At 39.9% G+C, this 21,162-nt stretch overlaps 1 protein-coding gene across 1 annotated transcript; it reads left to right on the forward strand.

Moving 5' to 3' along the window:
* Positions 1-12,129: 12,129 nt before the first annotated feature.
* LOC135258657 (sodium/hydrogen exchanger 9B2-like) lies at positions 12,130-19,777 on the forward strand. The gene is made up of 11 exons (XM_064342099.1): positions 12,130-12,370; positions 12,954-13,124; positions 14,559-14,701; positions 14,992-15,119; positions 15,471-15,646; positions 16,500-16,606; positions 17,178-17,327; positions 17,740-17,848; positions 18,596-18,732; positions 19,140-19,341; positions 19,698-19,777. Exons 1-11 carry the CDS (start codon positions 12,181-12,183, stop codon positions 19,775-19,777), a joined length of 1,593 nt encoding a protein of 530 aa, XP_064198169.1. The 5' UTR covers positions 12,130-12,180.
* The last annotated feature ends 1,385 nt before the right edge of the window (positions 19,778-21,162 follow it).

The raw sequence follows: 21,162 nt of genomic DNA on the forward strand, positions 1-21,162 counted from the left end.
CTTGAGAAAGTATTCTGAACATTTTTCTGTGTTTGGTGCCAGTAGTTGTTTGTAATATTAGGCAGTCTCTCTGTATGGGTGGATGTATAATTCCAAAGTTTGAGGTTTTTTTGCTGTTATTATTATTATTATTATTATTATTATTATTATTATCATTATTGTTGTTGTTGTTGTTGTAGCTTTTCTGAGCAAAAGAAAAATTGATATTTCAAAGCTAAAGAGGAACCATTTCACTCATTGGATGCATTTCACAGGGTTAATGTCTTTGTTCATTTTTAATCATCACTTTGCCCTGAAATACTCTGTGGAAATCTCCTGTTTAGTCTCAGGTGAACTGCATTAGCTTTTAAAAAATGGAAACGCTGAAAGGAGAAGTGATAAACAAGTTAATCAATCCATCTTTTTTTCCAGGCAGAAGACAACAGCTGCCACCAAAAATGTCATCGCACCCTTGAAGGTATTGAAACGCGGTGAGGAGGAGACAAAAGCTTTGTTTGGCAGGGGGCAATGTTACGGGGGGGCACCTTGTTCAAGAAGACAACAGAGTCTTCATGACATCGTAGGCAGATAGCGAATGGTGAGACAGGGAAGAGTTTATTGGAGAGGTCAGCAGTTCCTTGGCGACCTCACCTCCTGGTTTTTAAAGCACAGCGAGCCTTTGTGGAAAGGACAGCTGGTGTTACAGCTACATGACAAAAGCATGCGCACAGTGAAAGACTTTTTTTTACCAGAGACTCTGGTGAAATGAAAGGGTCCATTATCACCCAGTAATTGCATAGCTGTTCTCCTCACGTGTTAGGAAGAAAATTAAAGTCTACGGGTCCCCCTTGGGTATAGCACATGCAATTTATTTATTTATTTATTTATTTATTTAGTTAGTTTTAGTTTTAGTTTTTTCAGAACTTGAGGGAAAAGCTTGGCAATGCATTTCCTCATTTGCTTTCCATTAGCCCCACAGACTCTGTTATGTACGATGTCTTTGACAGAATAAATTGTTTTATATGCAGTCTGTGCATTTTCAGCAGGACCCCTCACTGAAGAAACGGAGATTCATTTCCATGCTTGAGAAGAAAGCAGCAACCCTCGGCTAGTACAATATTTCAACCTGCAATATTCCAGTCCCACGGCCAAACATTTTGACTATTGTTCAGGATTTACCACAGATTGTGCAAGACTGCATTTACAATAAAATAAAATAAAATAAAATAAAATAAAATAAAATAAAATAAAATAAAATAAAATAAAATAATGTTCAGAATTGGAATATTCCACCTTGGAGTTTATCAATTTTAGTAAAGTAACAGTACAAACATCTGGTTTTGTTGGGATATGGTGTCAGGATGATTACTGCTGTGATGAACCTTCGGATGGACGACAATCAGTGTCCCGATTTCCATACACTTTGTCATACGTAACACGGTTTAGCCATTAATTCTCCTTCCCCATGCCTGCATTTCTTCGGCCAATACATGAAAACTGCAGAGTAATAAATGGGATTATGCAGGGAAAATTAAATATGCTTTCATTTCAGTTAGGTGTCAGCGGGAGAGCACCCAGAGGCACCCTGGGAAGATGGTATCCAGGAATCATCTGATTTATGCTCTCTGCTCTCTCCATAAAACGTGTTTATAGTTCAGCTGTGATTTGTAGGGGTTTCGTTAATAGGTCCGGTCGTTTGGATAGCTGTGCATAGCCAAAAATGGAATAAGCAGAGTGTGAATCTCGTGTGGCTCGCAGTCAGCAAGCTATGAGGTGGAGAAATTTAGAGCCCTGCTCTTCGCACGCACACACGCACACACACGCACACACGCGCGCGCGCGCAGCACACACACACATGCACGCACGCGCACGCATACACACATACAGAAACAACATGAATGCCCCAAACATGCATCAGTTTTCACTAAGAGAACCTTTTAGCAGAGAACCATTTTCTTTCAGCAACCAGAGAAGCTCATGATGTGAACCAATTCCTTTGGTTATGATGGAGGCAAGTAGGCTCCTTGGTGGACATGGGCAGGAGTCATGGGTTTTGGCACAGGCTGTGCTGTGTTTAGTGCTGGTCTGTGTTTCTCCTCCATGTGCTGTTAAAAACAGAGACAGCGAGCCAATGATCTGTCTATTGGGTTAAATCCCTCCTTGATAAAGTTATCAGAAAATTCATTTGTTCAAAAATAGAGACAGCAAGCCAATGATCTCTGGATCAATTTCCTCCTTGATAACTTTATCAGAGAATTCTTTTGATCAAAAATGCCAGTGACAAAGCCAGCTATCTCTCTCTTTCTGTCTCTCTCTCTCTCTCTGTCTTTCTCTCTCTCTCTCTCTCTCTCCTCTCTCCCTCTTTCTCATGCATCGATTTTGAACACTTTGTGCCTCATGCTTTTTTGCAGGGCTCATTTTCTTTCGATCCAAATTATTATAGACAGACGCTCATTTCTCTAAATTGTGGAAAATTGACCAGGAAACCTCTTGAGCAGGGTGCTGACGGGGGTTTACGATCATTCGCACACGTGCAATTACCTTTGACATCACAGGGCTGTCAAAGGCCTCTCGCCATGTACAGTACTCATCTTCGATTCCAAAGACAGTCACGTGAACTTTAATTCTATTCTGAATGTTCCGACGTCTACATGTATGTTCAGTAGTGTCACACTTCATAAAAAAAGCCCCTGTAGTCAATTGTCAGTTATCAGTACCTGACAAACCGCCCTGTTGCTATTTTGTCTGTGCCACATCTTTGTCATTTTTAGCTCCAACCTGAAGTGAGATGATATTTCAGGAATAGCTGGGGCCCTTTCCATATGAGATCAGGCATTTACATTTTTAAATCAGGTCCTTGTGACTTGACATATTATTCTGGATTTATGGACTATTCCAGGCTTTGACGCAATCAGGCATAGTGGCAGCTCATACTGTTCTGACATCATATATAAATCAGCTACCAATTCAGAAGTAGAATGTGCAGTTTCATTGAGACAAACTTACATGTACAGTATGTGTGTGTGTGTGTGTGTGTGTGTGTGAACACCGATCTATAAAGTCCTATATCAGCTGTGTGTCAGGAGCACAATTGCATCTTTGTCAGGGTCTGTCAATACATTTCATTATAATTCTTTGTGGTAGAGAACCCCAATCCAATTCTAATTACTTGGCTGATAATAGGAACTGAAAGATACGCTAATCAAGACTGCCACCTTGTTATTATCCTCTCTCCCGTTCACCAGTTAGCGAAAAACAGATATTAATACCCAGAGTGACAGAGGGATTGAATTCCTCAAAAATGCGTAAAATTCACAGAAATAAAATGACTGCTGTCATTAAAAAAAAAAAAAAAAAAATCTAATATGGCCCATTCATATTTCACAAGCATGCTATGAGATGTGACATTGGTAATATGTTTCAGATAACAGCCAGGTTGGATGGAAATATATTCTTAGATAAAAGCATATTCATAAATATTGCAACAGGCTAGCTATCTATTCGCACTAATAAGAAACGCACATCAAACTGAATGGTAATTTCATGCCAAATATCCTTGTCCAACCAGTTTTACTCAGCAAGTGAAATAGCAGTAAAGAAATTTGATTGATAAATATTCAATAAATTAATTTTAGAAGTAGTCCAACTACTGACAATGCAGCATTGCTCTGAAATATTGAATATGACAGATCAATTTTACATTAGTGATCTAATATTAGAGTGGCATATGAGAACATTGAATGTTTATTTTAATTGCATGTCTTTTATTCAGTCGGTGGATGGGGAGTGGGGGTCAAAAAAAAATGTCAGACGGTTCATGCTGGTTTCATAATTATCTCCCGATAGCATTTTGTACCTGAATTCCTTGTCTTGCGTTGGTTCAAGTGGAAGTGATCGCATGCACACGCAATGTGTGAATGTAATGTAGACAGTGTCTTTCTGCATAAGAGCTGTCAACATCTGTTTCGAAGAGTGTTTGCAAGAGGTTATATGCAGTAGAATTCAATTATTTATTTCTGCGTTTAGTGTGATATGGTTGTTGGCGCTTGAGGTGAACGTTGGATGTTCTCAGATCGCTGGGCGATTCATCTGAGCTCATCTGGCAAGTTCCAGTACTTCAATAATTCAACCGGGACAGTAATTAATTGGCAATTAATGGAATTTTGGTAATTAAGCGGACAAATGAACAAAATGACAATGGGTAGGCCGCGAAGAGGGATGCGGAAACGTTCTGTTTTAATAACTCCACATGAATGCAGTTTGAGGCTTAATGGATGGTCCATGGATTGTGTGCCCTCGAATTAGAATACAAATGAATCAGCGTGGAATACGTTATTCATCAAAGACAAGCTCGAGAAAATCAATTTACGGCAACCATTGTTCTGTGACCAAGCCACAAAGTAGACACCAGGCACTTTCATAATTACCCATATTTGCATAACTTAAATGCACACACACACACACACACACATCACTTGATGGCACATCGGAACTTATGATAGCTGTATATGAAGTTTCCCCTTAGTTCTCAAACATTTTAATTAAATTGTAATCTAACAGCAAATTTAAAATTATATAACATAATGTGTTTATAAATATAAACTCCCTTGATAGAATTTTAGATCATCAACATGTTTGATTACCCCTTGCTTTCCTGTCTTGCCTTGTGGTTTCAATTAATGAAAGACATTCACATTAATGCATTCCTGGGACCTATTCCACAAGTAGAAAACTACAGTTTTACTACAGTAGATTGCTGCTTTGTCCTTCATCACCTATGTTGCTCTCAACTTAAAAAAAAAAAACAATAATGAGTTTGATGCCACATATTATTTATCCTTATTTATTTTTCTTATATTCTTACTGCTAACCTACAGCTCACATTTCTACATATCAGCAAATTTTACAGCAGTAAATACATTTGAGAGGATTATTTTTATCGACCCGCTGCAATATTTTGGAAGGAGAAATAAAGTCTTGTGGCGTGCATGTAATTCAGTTGTTTGGCACCAATCACTTTTCATGCCATTGGTGAAGTGTATACTGTCTGAAACGAAGAACAGTGCCTCATGAGTAGACAAAACCTGTTAAATGAATTACAGCACATAAAAGTATTGTCTGGCTCTTATTTGAATTTCCTTCCTCCCAGAAGTGTAATTAAGAGTCCATTTTTTTTAATTGCATTGTTGCTGTAGAGAATACTGTACCATTAATTTTCCATTCCTCCAATACACTGGGATACCCACCTGGATTAAGAGTAAACAGCCTAAGATTGTACAGGATGTGTGTGTGTGTGATATTATTAAAAATCAATTAGCTTTTCTGCAAGAGTAGTGAAGATGGCTAGTTCCACTCATCCACTGTTATCACAGGTAGTAATCTGCATTTGCAAAAAGATGGGCCTGTTTGGTTGCTAGGTGACCTCTTTCATCTCTTTTGAGTGGCGTCATACAGCATGCAGCACATTGACTCTTAAAGATATTTCTGTCATCTTTCCTGCCAGGCTATTTCATTCACTCTCCCACTTATTTTTAATAGGAGCTGCAGGCACTCATACATTAAGGTACGTGCATTTAAAAAACTATCTTTCTTCTTTTTTTTTTTTTACAATGAGATGCTCGTTACCCTACATCTATCGTAGAACCAATGGCATGCTGCTCATTTCTATAGCCCATTACTAAGGAGAGGTCGACAAGCAACAACAAAGGAAGATTTGGGGTCATTACCCCGGCAACGTGATAGGATGACGTGGTTGTCTCTCAGAGATAGCGTCATCGGCGTGGCCTACTGACCTGGTTCCAGGGAGGCTCCACCAGAGAAGAACAAACAAGGAGATAGTGAAGGATATGGAATCAGACGTGAAATTCAGAACACAAGGTAAAGGGAGAAGAGGCATTGGTGTTTGATAAGACTAGGTAGCATATATTAAAATAATATGCGAGCTGTGCCAGAAAAAAAAATGGACATAAGTTCCATTCAATTATTAAATTATAATAATGGAATTAGAAAGTACTACTAATCATTATTCTTTTACTGATTATATTTCTGAATTACAAATTATGAATTCAACAGCCTATATATTAGTTGATATAATAATTTTTTAGCTCAACAGCATTAATTAAATTAATAATTCCATTTAAACTGTACCACAAGAATGCCAATACCACAGACTTGTATGAGACACTGACCCCACTTTAGAATGCAAGTTGTTTGGCACACACACTCCAGGATAGTTGTTTATGCAGCAGGTGCGTCAAGAAACGGCTCAGAGGCAGGAAGAGGACCCTGAGAATACATTTTAAATATTCCAGAACTATCTATTTGGTCCCCAGGTTCATCATGCAGTTTAATAAGCAAAATGTCTTGGTACTCACTGGAGGTCACGATTCACCTGACCTTCGGTAGCCCCAGGGCTAGTAGATGCAAAACAACCCCATCAAATATCCACCATATTTCACTCAGGTACGGTGTCCTCTTCAACACAACTGTCCTTCACCTTAACGCCAAACCCGCCGCTAGTGTCGTTTTCAGAAAGCGCAATTTTAACCTGAGCACAGCAACCAGTTCCAATCAGATGCAATACCAGGTAGAACACTTTTATTGATAATACACACACACACGCACACACTCACACCCCATATATAACAGAGTACATGTGAGTTCAATAGGAACCATATGTGTATTCTGTTGAAGTTTATTTCACGCTGAACATTTGACTTTGTTTGCAAGTATGTTTCGTTAGTTATTTTTGTTGTTGTTGATGTCTTAATACCTGAAGACTGAATATGTCCCCTTAATCAGAATATTTCATTCACGAACAGCGTGATCTTTCCCTCTGATTATACATTTCAGGAGTTATTTATTTCCCAATGTGATTATAATTATGACGCATTCATTCAATTTTTTTTTTCACAAAACAACAAGCCAATGTATCTATTCTTGATTGAAAGGCAGCGGGAAATCTTCCCACATACTGATGTGTTGTGGTCTCAAAGGAAGCATGGAAACTGGAAGTGTCAATGTGAAAAACACGCTGAGGTATTCGCAAGCCAAATAGTTGAATGTATTTAACAAGGCTTTATTCATTAAAAGGTTTCACCCTAGATAATAGCGCCTTTTCAAACTCGGGTGTGATTCATCAAACAGAAAAGACAGGGAGAAAACTCAAGTCAAACCTTCGCTATACAAATGTTTAAAATGGCCGTAAACCATACTATAAAGATGGCACTCAATCAATTATGTGGAGCAATAAAATGCATTAAATATTATTTTTTAATTTCTCCCACCAGAATATTTGATGGAGCAGATCTTCCCAGAGTGTCTGTTGTGCTTCAGACTATAATATTTGCTTTGTTTTCCTGAAACACTAGGACATCCTTTTTCAATGAAGTGCATGAAAAATCTTTTCTGAAGGGACCTTTTTGAATTTCAGATTTCTTTTTTTAACAGTCATCCAGTCTTAGCAATTTTATTTTTTTTAAGTTACGAAAGTGGAGAAATTATAAAGAAAGTAAAATTGCTAGCGATTACAACTACCTGACGTAAGACAAAATTGCAGCACTAAAAAGCAATCCGGAGCAACCTTTATGTGCGAAGTTCCATCTAATCTACCGTGTGTCAGGCCACTTCTCAAAGGGCAAGAGTGAAATGATGAATGAAAGTGCTTTCATTTTAATTTACAGCAGCTTTATCTCAAGTTCCTCAAAGAAAAGGTTTTTTTTTTTTTGCTCTGTCTTAACATTTTTAAAAAAAATGTTCAGGATGTACAATTTTACCATGACTTTCAGGCAGCGAATGCATCGGTGTATTTAATCATTGGTAGTGCACACACAGCAAGTGCATGTTCAGATCTGCAGGGGAATGGAACGCGTTGTGGGTGTACACCTTTGACAAGATTTGTCTTTATGGAGAGTGAAAATATATGATTTTAATGCTGGCCTACTCATTAAAAAAATAAGCACACCAATGCCTCATTAAAGAAAACGTAAAGAAAATAAAGTTGTTGATTGTTGGGGCATCTCCTGTTCAGAATACTCATAATGGTTCACACTTGCCAATGTGGAGAGGGCCACCTAGTGGTGAAGACTGCACATAAACAACATTATAAGCTCATATGATCCACTGCATTGCATTGACATTTACTAATCTCAGTGATGAAATGGCATAGTATTGATTCGCTCTTGTATTGTCATATCTTTGGTTTTGTGTTGCTGTGTCTGTCTTGATTTTCCACTTTCCCACCACACCATAACATGCTGACTGATTCTCACGCACAAACTGCAGTCACTTCCTCTGTCTAGTGTCTGAATTCAAGGAGAACACATGGCAAAAAAGGGAACTCAAATAACTGAGGATTGGTGTAAGTCTATTTTAAGCCTTTTTGCACACACACACACGCACGCAAGCACGCACGCAAGCACGCACGCCCGCACGCACACACACACAAACTGAAAGAAGGCCTGCAATAATTAATCTTAAACTTCTTTCTGATGACCAGTTTAAAATCAATTCTGACACATGGATTGTTATGTTTAGTCATGTATGAACTTATGGCTAAATTAATAGCTTAAGTCTAGTTTAAAATAACAGACAAAAGATGCAGTCATCTCCTCAAACCGACCTTCACCACCTGTTCATGAAGTCACCGTTTGCATTGACTGTGATTTTTAGAGTCGCTGCTGCCCTACAAAATTGAAAGTGAAGCATAAAAAAAAAAATCCTCTCATGGCAAGCGGAACATTTCAGGTTGCGGTCTTTTAAGTCCATCGCCTTTTAAGGGCCCGGGGACGGCACTGAATCGCGGCTTTCGCTGGGCCGCGATACCCACAGATTCAGACACGTATTCAGCTGGGAGCTGCACTTTAATGTCGAGAGCAGAGACAGCTGGTGTCCTGATCCATAAAATCCACTCTTTTCATGTCCCCCCCCCCCTCAGGTGAGGTGAGCTGATGGTCCGTGTTGAACTTCAAAGGCCGTAGGTAGCGGCAGCGCGCTCTCCAAATCCGAATCGGCGGCTGCGAATTTCATTCAGCGAGACGTACGCCACAGGGGACGAAAAAAAAGATAAAATGTGAACGTCCTGGGCAGGCCCATAATGCCTGTGATAAAGTCACTGTATTTTAAGCTGAGCTACATTACCTTGTCTGGCAGTGTGTGACCTAACCCCATCCACTGCTGCAGCTGCTTGGAGTACCAACAGCTGCATTTTACTTCCTATCATTTTCTTTTTTTTTTTTTGGGTGGCTAAAACGTATCAATAACATCTGTCGCAAAATGAACAGGTGGTTTAGAACAATCTACTTAAAACCTAATGCATTAAATTATGGAGATGTCTCAAAACAATTATCCAAAACTCAGTAAAGAAAACGACCAGTCATTTCCAGATTCTGGATAGAAATGAGACGGCAATGTTTGGCATTGCCGAGATCTTAATATCACGTTCACACTCACTTTTACTTTTTAAACGGTATAATCTGTGTCTGTACCCGTCTTTCTCAGACCATAGACTTCTATTTTCAGCCCTGACACCGCGCAGCAAGATTGGATTTGCAGGGAACGGTCCTCACCAAACCTAACGCAGACTTCTGCTGAGTCGGCAACGGAACATAGCAGTTTTCTGACAGATCCTCAGCAAAATCACTCGAGGCCAATTGGAAAACAGTTATGTCATAGACCAGAATCACAGGGATTATCAGACAGCTGGAGCAGTTTCCCTTTTTAATTGTAGTATACACCTGCATGTGGTAAATTAGTATGTGTACCCAACATGCTAGTAATTTGTTATATTTACCACATTTGGTAAATTGCTATTTTCTCTTTAATCTGGTAATTGTATAAAAATAAAATAAAATAAATAAATAAAAACTCTCCCAGAAAGGAAAATCAGGCTCAATGATATTAAAATTTCAGCTTTTTGAGCCATGGGACAGTGAATGCATTCAGCTGCTGGTCTTCCCTACAGGTGACTGCCTTCGAGCTGGCCACAGCCAAGAACCACGTCACCTCTTTTTTTTTTCTGAGGGAAATGAATAAACAGTACTTAAACGCCGCAACACAGAAGCTTCAATTACGATGCAGAACTCGAAACGTGTCGTGGCTTAAACGGATCCAGGTGAATTATTGTTTTTTTTGGCACAAAGGCCTATGATGCACTGCCTTACGCTCACGACGATGACAGCAACTGGTGAGCTGTTGTTGTTGCGCAGTCTCCCCTAGCACTGCGTCGGCGACCTGGCCGGAGACAGCAGTCTGTATAAGCACGTAGGAGACCGAGGAGTCTGGGAGTACCGCGTACAGCGCCACCGCCATCATTTTGCGGCCGCGCGTTATTGAGAGAGAGATTTGACCGTTTATCGTCCCACAATGCAGTGTGCCACGATGAGGACCTTCAGGCACAAGGGAGTGACCGCGTGGGACTCCAGCACGGTGAGGAAAGTGCGGGTGGCAGTGAGCGTCATCCTTTGTGATGGCGGTATTGTCACCTGAACATTTGGGTTATGAATGGGAATACCTGAACATTTACCTGTGTGCAAATTACAAACTGAGCGCGAGAGATGTAACTACCGACACAGATCAGCCCTGCGAGGACGAGTCGAGGATTATTCCTAATTACAGGCGTTCATCTTGTTCATTTAATGGTGCACAGATATATGAAATTACATTCAATGCAATACAATGCGAATAAGATATCATGTTTACAAAAAAATGTAAAAATTTAATCACTGTATATGAATAAACATCCTGCATCCAAGATGTAAGAGAACTACTGTACCTTGTATAGTACAGAGCTGTAAGGGCTGATGGTGGTTTGGGCGAGCATATTCCTGTTAGTGTAGCTGATACATAAAATTTGCCAAACTCCACAAATCTTTTCCTATATTATAAATAGGTAGACGTGTCTGTCATAATGCAAGTTCCCTTTTAGATGGAGTGGTCAGAGTCAGCAGACTCATAGCTGAAGCTCATGAGTCTGTTGTTACAGTAGAGAGCTTAAGCTTGGTTTGTCATATTTCTTTAGCTTTGAGAAAGGCTAAAGAAAGGTGATCAGGCCCTCTTCCTAATTCAGGAAAACCAGAACTCGTCCTTCAGGATTACATTATTATTTGATTTCGTCAGGAAGAATTGCACAAACTGTAAGGTATTTGAATCCTCTAATAACTGGAATAGTTAGGATAATTAACATTTTTGTCTTTTATAACCGCTGTGCAACGTCATCCATATTTTTAATTGGTAATGGAGCTCAATCAAGTAAGAACAGTGAATGTCGATAAAGTTTATTCAAACCTCAGCTTTTACAGTGTCAATGTACAGTACAGCATGTGCGGTTGCAGTGTTAGACACCGTAGGTGTGCGGCACACAAAAGTATTATTAGTCTGTGGTGTGTTTGACTGCATGTCACACGTGTAAACTATAATAAAGTGGTTAATACTAGGGTTTTACAGGAGCGACCTTTGCATAGTCAGGTTTTAATACTGTATTTTCTGATGCCAACAATCTTACAGGGTGGCACAGCTGTCTGTGACAGGGCTTATGCTTTGATTTTTCAATAGCCAGTTATTACAATCATATACATTGCGTAGCTGACTTAGTCACGAAAAAGTGCAGCTTCTATGACACTGACGGACAGCGTCTTAGTTAAACAAAATCCGCCTCCCCGTTTGGGACATGGGCCACCTTGCCCAAATCAACTCCAGTGTTTCTGTGACTTTTACAGAGCCTAGTTTCCGCTGAGGGACTGACGAAGAGGGCAGGAGAACTGAAGAGAGGAACCATGAAAGGCGATGCCAAACCTTGGGATCCGACGGAGGAGAACGAGGCTGAGCCAAAGGTATAAATTCAGAGCTCAAATTTGTGTTACGGTGTTTGAACATTTGAGAAGATTGTGGGCACTTTTTGTGGAATTTAGGAATTAATTTTTTTGAAAAGTTTATTTTGTTTAACAAGGGTTTGGATTGTTAAATTGAGTCTAAAAAAGGTACACATCTGTCTATGAACAGCAATGCATTTCAAACACTCAGGGAACAGGTAGTGTTTTGTAAACATTGCTTCAGAAGCATGATTTCTTTATTTTTATAAGCATGTAATTGTTGAGGGTTGGTACAATATCTTTCCTAAGACTCATATTCTGATAAAGTTATCCAGGAAGAATTTAATCGAATAGACAGTTTATTGGTTCACTGGCTCTGTATTTTTAACAGCACATGGAGGAGAAGCAGGTTGAAATAGCAGAAAAGACATCAGGGAGGCCCAGTATGGTCAAGGAGAACTGCGACCTGGAAAGAAACACTCAGGGTACACAGACCAGCACTGAACACAGCACAGGTTGTGCCAAACTCCATGAGTCCTGCCTTTGTCCACCAAGGGGCCTACTTGCCTCCATCATAACCAAAGGTAATGTACCAGGTTCAGGGGAGTTTGAATAGTTGGGAAATACTGTTCTTGATAAAAACAAATATTATCATGTTTTGTGTGGGAATATGGTGAGAGCACCTAGTGCATGCTCAGTGTAATAGGTTTCATTGTCAATAAAGAACATATTATGAAGGAAGATGTCGCCATCTTGTGGTCAGGTGGTACAACATTTAAGTCTCTGTGGGGACCTTATGATTATTTTAAAAGACTGTATTAATTATAGCACCAATAATAATAATAATAATAATAATAATCATCATCATCATCATCATCATCATCAACTCATAATCAACTCTATGGTGATTGTACATTCTCCCTGTGTCCACTTGGGTTTCCTCCCACAGTTCAAAGACTCTAAATTGCCCATAGGTGTGTGTCCTGTAATAAATTGGCAACCTGTCCAGGGCGTATTCTTGCCTCTCTTCCAATGCATGCTGGGATAGGCTCCAGCACCCCCTCATGACCATGACCAGGAATAAGCGGGTGTAGATAATGGCTATTATTTTCATTAATCATAAAAATAATATCAGCGCATGTCCTTGACATATTGTGTTCCTCGCAGTGACAATGGGTGTGGTGCTCTTCGGGGTGGTCTGGTCGGTCACGGAGAAGGAGTGCCTGCCCGGGGGGAACATGTTCGGCATCGTGGTGCTGTTCATCTGTGCCGTGTGCGGGGGGAAGCTGGTGGGGCTGATCCAGTTCCCCACGCTGCCCCCCTTCCCTCCCCTCCTTGGTAAGAACCTTACCCGCCTATTAGAAATGATCTGATAATGAAAGGCCTATCTTCACTTTAATAATATAAAACTAATAAAATAATAACATGATAATAATTCTTACCAACAAATAATTGTTGGTAACAAAAAACATTAAATGTGAACTGAAACAATTATCTATGATTACTTTGACCTTTATTTCCACATAATTTCTATTGGTAAAAAAATCCCTTTTTTTTTCTCCATGACCAAGTTTCCATTTCTAAATTTCCATTGTAAAACTAATCTCTTGAATTGAGCTGATAGTGGCTGTTCTCAAAATGAGCATGCACATGATGTACACTGTGGTACAGTACATTTACATTTCATATTTATCACGATGATTATGGCCTTCACTACGGCTCAAAGTCCTCCTCGCTGTTTGTTGTACTGTATATGCCTGCTGCTGCCTCTCTGATCCGACTGACACTGGAACTTTGTACCTGCCCGGGCACAGCTGCCCGGCTTTGCCACCCCCGGTGCCATTCTCACCCCCCCATGTAAACACCTCTGCCTCTGCCATGGGGGTTTCAACCAGGGCTGGCCATGTGACAAAATGAGACTTAAACAAAATGACACAAAGATGAGACCAAAAATTTGTAATGTATAAGTGTGCTGGGTTCAAAAAAGTATTTCATGTATAAATATTACGATATGCCCCTCATATATTTATGAGCCTGTAACTCTCCCTGATGATTCAGTTATCAGCACACATGGTCTTTTACTATGTGCTGTATGTGATAACTTCATGTTTAGTTCCCTTTTCCTTTTTTTGTTTTATGTAATGGGCACACTGGCATAGGTTGGCAGCATGCCACGCACATTTTAAAAAATGTTGACCATCTCCTGAAATTGCTTTTATTCATATAAGAAACAACATCAATACTGATGAGAGAGCATTTGACTTGAGGTGATCAGTGAACTCACTACCCAGAATGCTGAAATACAGTGGATTATGTGAAAAATAAGTATACTAATATTTAGTGCACTTTTAGTAGACAGAAGCATAACATCCCTTTCTACCTGCATTCCCAATATGTCCTGTCCAGCCACAAAACAGACGGATTGTATGGGGATTCCATTTCAAAGCCTATTAGCATATATTAATGTCTATCTAAACCACAGTATTGCTACATAAATACAATTATGCTATTTATTAAATACAATTAACAGTAATACAGACTAACAGAAACAGTGAAATATTATTGGATTTAAACCTACCCAGATGTCCTGGTGAGGATCTTCTAGATTTTTTCCCAAAAGGCACTTCATCGTTCTACCTACATCGTTCGACACAACCAAACAAGAAATGCTATCAGTATTTTTTTTTTTTTTGGAAACACCCTGTCATGCGCAGATTAACAGATAAGTGGGGGAAGCGCTCTGTGTTCAGGTGATGTCATATGTGCTCGCAGGAATGCTATTGGCCGGGATTCTCCTGCGCAACATCCCCGTGGTCACCGACGCCGTCCACATCGATGTCCGATGGTCGTCGGCCCTGCGGAACATCGCCCTCGCCATCATCCTGACCAGAGCTGGACTGGGCCTCAACGCCTCGGTACCATGCGCGCTTTTATCAGTGGAGCATCTTGATTGCGTTTCCACTATCTTTACTCTATATGCGCGCAATAGCATTTATATCAAACGATGCATAGCCGACATCAGTATACACCAGATATGAGGTTCATCAAAGTGTCTGTCAAATCTGTCTGTAAAATCCAAGGCTAATGTCGGCTCATTTTAACGGAACACTGCAGTTAAAATTTCCACTTGTGGTAGCCTGGAGACTTACAGCGTGTCTTGCTCATGACGTGGAGCTCGTAGGAACTGAGCCTTTTTTCCCCACAGGCTCTGAAGAAGCTGAAAGCCGTCTGTCTGCGCGTGGCGGTCGGGCCGTGCTCCTTAGAAGCCTGCACCGTGGCGGTTCTGTCCCACCTCATGATGGGCCTCCCCTGGATCTGGAGCTTCATCCTCGGGTAAACAGGGGGCCTTTTTGAAGGAAGTTAGAAGCAATGTTTTTAAATACATGTATGACTGCGCTGCGCTGTTGCCAGGTGGAAATAATATTCAGGAACTGAATCTGTTATGACACATTATTTTCCATGTGAGCACATATGACAAATAACCATAAGTAGAATTATATATTTTTTAACGTAGAACATCCTAGTGCTGGTTTGGACAATGCAATTCAACCTAGAACATCACATTTCTAGGAAAAAGACCCTTTTGGGTGCAACATAAATACTAGCAAGCACTGGGATTTAGAGCCATAATGTTCATCTAGAACAGCATCATTTTGACAGAGCTCAGCATGTCCTGTCCTCCAGGTTTGTGCTGAGCGCAGTGTCCCCTGCCGTGGTGGTCCCCTCCATGCTTCTCCTGCAGAAGGACGGGTACGGGGTGGACAAGGGCATCCCTACCCTGCTAATGGCTGCTGGGAGCTTCGACGACATCCTGGCCATTACCGGCTTCGCCACCTGCCTGGGAATGGCATTTGCCACAGGTAATGCTGTCCTTCTTCTTCTTCTTCTTCTTCTGCATCTTCTTCTACTTATTATTCTTTTTCTTCTTATGATTATTATTGCAAAACAGTTAAACTTCCTATAATTCATTGTGGTGCACTATTCTCTAAGTACGCCCTCTAGTGGCAGTATGTATAGAAAGTCAGTAAATTGCAATCTAGACATAAAGATTAACTGTTAAAATAATGGAGGAACAGCCAACTGATATAATTTACACCGGTTTTAAAATGTACTGCTTTAATTAATGTAATTCCATCCTTAGACAGCCATGTTAAACTTACGTATAAAGGACAAAAATAAGACGTCACAATCTACATGAATTCCCATGTAACGTATTACTGTTAAGACGCATTAATGACAGTTTTGTTTCACTAAATGTAAATAGAAATATATGTAAAAAGAACAGGGTGAGTCTGATAAAGTTAATGCAATGTACATAAATCATCCAAGTTCCTCTTTTATATATATGGCTCTACTGTAGACAGTGACTACGTGATGTGCAGTCTTGTTGAACTTGTCAGATTGAAAATTATTTGCCTCCAAGAAGATTGTCGTCATATTTATATTACTGTCTGTACTTAATGTGTAATGAATCCCATGTTCATCAGTCCATCCGTCCAGTTCATTCAGTCATTCATTTAGTGCAGCTACTGTAAAGGACAAAATCAGTAATGTTATGCTTAAGTGTCATGCCACTACGATGTACTACAAAGTTAATTAGAAACACTCATACCATAAAGAGGATTCAATAAGCTTTCATGCAGCATGTGAACTTATATTAGAATTCCCCTCATGTGCTTTTTTCTTGTGTAATGAGTACTTTCTTTCGCACAGGGTCCACCTGGTATAACCTGGGAAAGGGCGTTCTGGAGGTGGTTGGGGGGATGGCTGCAGGGGCGGTCCTTGGGATATTTATGAGATTCTTCCCCAGTAAAGACCAAGTAAGAGAATAATCAATCAATCAATCAATCAGTCATTCAACCAGTCACTCTGTCAATCGCTAATAGTGCTGGTATGACCTGTAACACGTTAGATCTGCCACGGATACTCCCTTGCATGTGTCTCCTTTATCTTGTTTACACATGAAGTGTGAAGATTTTTAAACCGATTGTCACAAAGTGAATCGAGGTATTCCTTGTCTTGATTGCTATGCAATAAAATTCAAATATGCTTTTTATGGATTCTTTTCATGGCTCTCTCTCTAACAATAATAATAGTAAACATATTCGCAAGAAAGAAACAATTAACGTTAATTAAGGTGTGAAGAACATAACAAAAAATACATTACATTTATTCTGATATAAACAAATATGTATAGTACCGGTTTTTAAAAAAAGACTAATTATAGAAAATGACCTTTTTAAACAAAAAAAAGGAAAAAATATATTACATTTATTCTGATATCAACAAATATGTATAGTACCGGTTTTTAAAAAAAGACTAATTATAGAAAATGACCTTTTTAAACAAAAAAAGGAAAAAACTAAATATGTATTTTCTCTCTCTCTCTAGGAAGACCTGGTGATGAAAAGGTGCGGGCTGCTCCTGGGCCTGTCTATCTTCGCCGTGTTCGGAAGCCGTGTTGCTGGTCTCTCCGGGGCGGGGGGGCTGTCCACCCTGGTAATGGCCTTCCTAGCGGGCCTGGCCTGGGGAGAGTTAAAGGTCAGTCTGTCTTTTTCAGCAGGATGCGGGATTCACCGTCATAATTCTGAGGCAATATTTCCTTTGGTTTGGTCTAGTCGGACTTCGACAGGGGTGGGAGAGGAAAGGCGTATATGTTTCTGGCTTTCAACTTCTGCTCTTATTTATTATACCAGTCCTGTGTTCCAACTGAAACATCATTATTGTTGTATAATCTATGGTTAAACTAGCATAAGGGTGTTCAGCTAATTAGCTAAGTTGGCCTGTCTGTAATTGGTGGCAATGAAAATGTGCATACACACTGGACCCTGCTGGAAAAAAATCCCCGCCCCTTGGTTTTGAAAGGTCTTCCAGAGGCCTTCTCTCAAAACCCATGAATAAAACGGAAACGTAGTGTAGCCCTTCTCCCCATGCCTGTTATTGGCCTTCTCAGGCTCCTGTGGCAGCGGTCGTTGGGTTATCCTGGGAAATCTTCCAGCCGCTGCTCTTCGGCCTTATCGGAGCTGAAATCACAGTGTCCACACTGGACCCCAGTACCGTGTGTGAGTACCCATAAACCCCAAAAAATCTTACATTGTTCCAATGACCTGTTATGAAAACACACATAATTATTTTTATAAATAAACTTTAATATTATTTTAACATTCAGTCACTTGAGTTAAAATGGATGCATATGGTGTATATGGCCTTTAAATGGTGTCTAGCTAAGCACCATGCATTCTAACCTCATAATGTATGGAGCTTTGTATGGAGCTTTCTGAATCTCTCATTATAATTTTTAAATTTATTTTTACTTTATTAATTTTCCTTTTTTTCTATTCTTGAAAAAATATATGTGATTTAAATAAATAAATAAATACTAACAGTGACTTTGAGCCACAATCATGCTTCTTAAACTTACTTTCATATTAATGTTCTTGATGTGGTTCCAGTAATAATATATTGCTTATATCAATGATCTCAGATATAAATAATATATGTTATTAATGACTGTATCATAATGTAAATACTGCATATTGTAGATGGTCAGACAGCATTTGAAAAGGTGAATAAATGGGTTCCTCTTTTATAGGATTTGTGTATTCTTTTTATATCTCTCCTTTAATGATTATAGACTTCGGTGTAATTTCGTAGTCTAAAGTCTGAGTCTTTAAGGATTTATAATACAGTTGTAATATGCTTTCTTAAGCCCCAATAACCATACCATATTCCACAAATAGCCACAGTAATCAGTAGCCTCAGTACATTAGCCTCAGCATGATTGCTTGTCCTGCATCCTTCTCTCTCAGGGCTGGGTCTGGCTGCTCTGGGCATTGGCTTGGTCGTGCGCATTCTCTTCACCTACTGCATGGTGCTGTTTGCAGGATTTAATTTAAAGGAGAAAATCTTCATCGCCCTGGCTTGGCTGCCTAAGGCCACTGTACAGGTACAAACTGTTGAAATACGCTGCCCACTTTATTCATTTGTATCACACACATCAAAAATAAGTAAACAACCTGGGTGGAAGGGGGGTATATAAAAACAGCAATAAAAAATAATAAAATAGAAATGAAAACATTAAGACATAATGAATGAATCAAACATTAATACTCAATGAAAAGGCCCAGAACATAACTTGGTAGTCACTTGGGTATACTGATTAGTGCTTTTTAAATACTACCGGATAGCCAGTGATGACATTGAGCTGACCTTTTCATTATGAAAAAGATAGCTGCCACTGATATTAAACACTGTCCTCCAGTTTTAAAGGCTCATGACTTTTTCTGAACGTGGGTAATGTCCCATGGCCAGTTTGCTTTGGGACATTTACAGTAGGTGACCTTCTTTGTCCAGGCAGCCATAGGATCAACAGCGCTGGACATGGCCCGGAGCAAAGGGGACCCCGTCCTGGAGAAGTACGGCATGACGGTGCTAACGGTGGCGGTCCTGGCCATACTGGTGACCGCGCCCATCGGGGCCCTGGGCATCGGGCTGGCGGGGTCCAGACTGCTGCAGAAACACAAAGACCGCGCCTCGGGAACCGCCCAGACCGAGGGTGAGCAGCCACGCCCAGTTACCTCCTCTCTCACAGTATCCCAGACCAAAAAGCTATGTTTTAAACTGAGAGTAAGAATGCTGACAAAAAAGGGTGGATATAATATCACGGAAGCAATTTCCAACCCGCAAATTTGCTAAATCCTACTGTAGGCTCAACCTGCCAAAATGTAAATGTTACTTGGGTATTGTACATGTAATTGTACACTACTATTTCGTTTTTTAACCATATTTATTCAATTTATCCAAGAGAAGGGTATTATAGCCGTCAGCATGGAAAAATGTAGTGCTTAAAAAAATTCTACTTCCTTGTTGTTGTTTTCTTAGTACTTAAGTGCTTTTTTTCTGTTTTGAAAGGTAGAGCAGCTGGAGTGGTGTTGGAGTCGGGGCCCGAGCCCGTCACAGAGCCCTCCGTCACACGCGAGAGCTCGATATAGCCCAGGGGAAAAGCCGCGGATGGCGGACGTCGGGCGCTGAGCGGCCTGAGGAGCTGAAGCGCGACGCTAAGTACAGCCCTCAGACGGGGGGGGGGGGAGGGAGGAGGGAGGAGGGGGGAGGGGGGAGGGGGGAGGGGGGACCCACGGCGTTTTCCACTGGCTTTTATGCATCACCACCCCCTGACTCCTGCTTCCTCTAATCCAACGGCCGCTCTTTTATTCTACGCACAGTGCCAGTTACACCGCCCCCTCCCCGCTGGAATTTGCTGCCGTTTGTATCGAATCACAGCTGGGTTTCCATTTAACGAGAGGGAAGCCAGGTCTGGGGGAACGGCCACAGGTCTGTCCCTACCTGCAACGTGTGATTGAGTTCCATTAATAACTGTAAAAAAAAGTTTTTTTTTTTTTTTGTTGTTGTTTGTTTTTTTTGTATGTTGCTTTTGTTATGATGAATGACAGTTTAGCCTCAGGAAATTGAAATCATTACACCTTTGTGAAATGTCCTTGCAAAATATTAACAGCTTAAATATAATGAGGCGATTCACGTTGAGCCTGAATGACTGCTGCAATGCTATTTGCTTTCAAAATAGCTTTAGTGCCAATAGGTAATATCTATCCCAGCTTGAGTTTGTGTTTTCAGTTGTGACAATGAGCAAATATAATTGGGCCTCATTCACGAAACGGGTACTATCACATTTGATTGTTGCTGCGTGTAAGAACATTTCAGCATTCATCTATTTTTTTTCTTATCTGTATTTTTTCATGAGTGTTTCCTTGTGCTAATCACATGAACAGTATTGCACATAAAATTTAGATTTAAAACAAAGATGTCATAAATCCCACATTTGGTTTTTCTCAGGAACAGAAGTAAGAAAACTTTAAGAAAGGTTTTGTGAATGAGGCCCATTGTCTTTATATTTCCACATATTTATCTGTTAGCTAAATGTGCATTAGGCTACATCTTATCTCCTTATGGTAGCTTTGCATGAAATTGTTTATGGCAGTAAATAAGTATTTATTGCTAAAATGCTTTATTATTTGTATTATTTGTATTTTTATGCTTGTTTTGAGCATTTATGTTTTTTTTCTTCTTTTTTGCAATAAATAAGAGTGCCAGTCAGCTACACAAACAAAGTATATAAATATATAAATGTATCAATGCAAAGGAAAATGCTCAGTTTGTTAATCAAACGCTAACAGTGTCCAAGAGGGATCACTGTCAATCTAACTAAAATGTAATCTCAGAGTTGATTAAGCCCCAAACAGTTTACTGTGCGGTTATTATTATATAATATTATATTATCATATTGTATTAAATTATTATACTAACTAATAGTGGTGGCTGGTGATAAATGATACAGTGTTAATATAACCCTATTTATAGA

The sequence above is a fragment of the Anguilla rostrata genome, chromosome 7, assembly GCF_018555375.3.
Source record: "Anguilla rostrata isolate EN2019 chromosome 7, ASM1855537v3, whole genome shotgun sequence".
Lineage (NCBI taxonomy): Eukaryota > Metazoa > Chordata > Actinopteri > Anguilliformes > Anguillidae > Anguilla > Anguilla rostrata.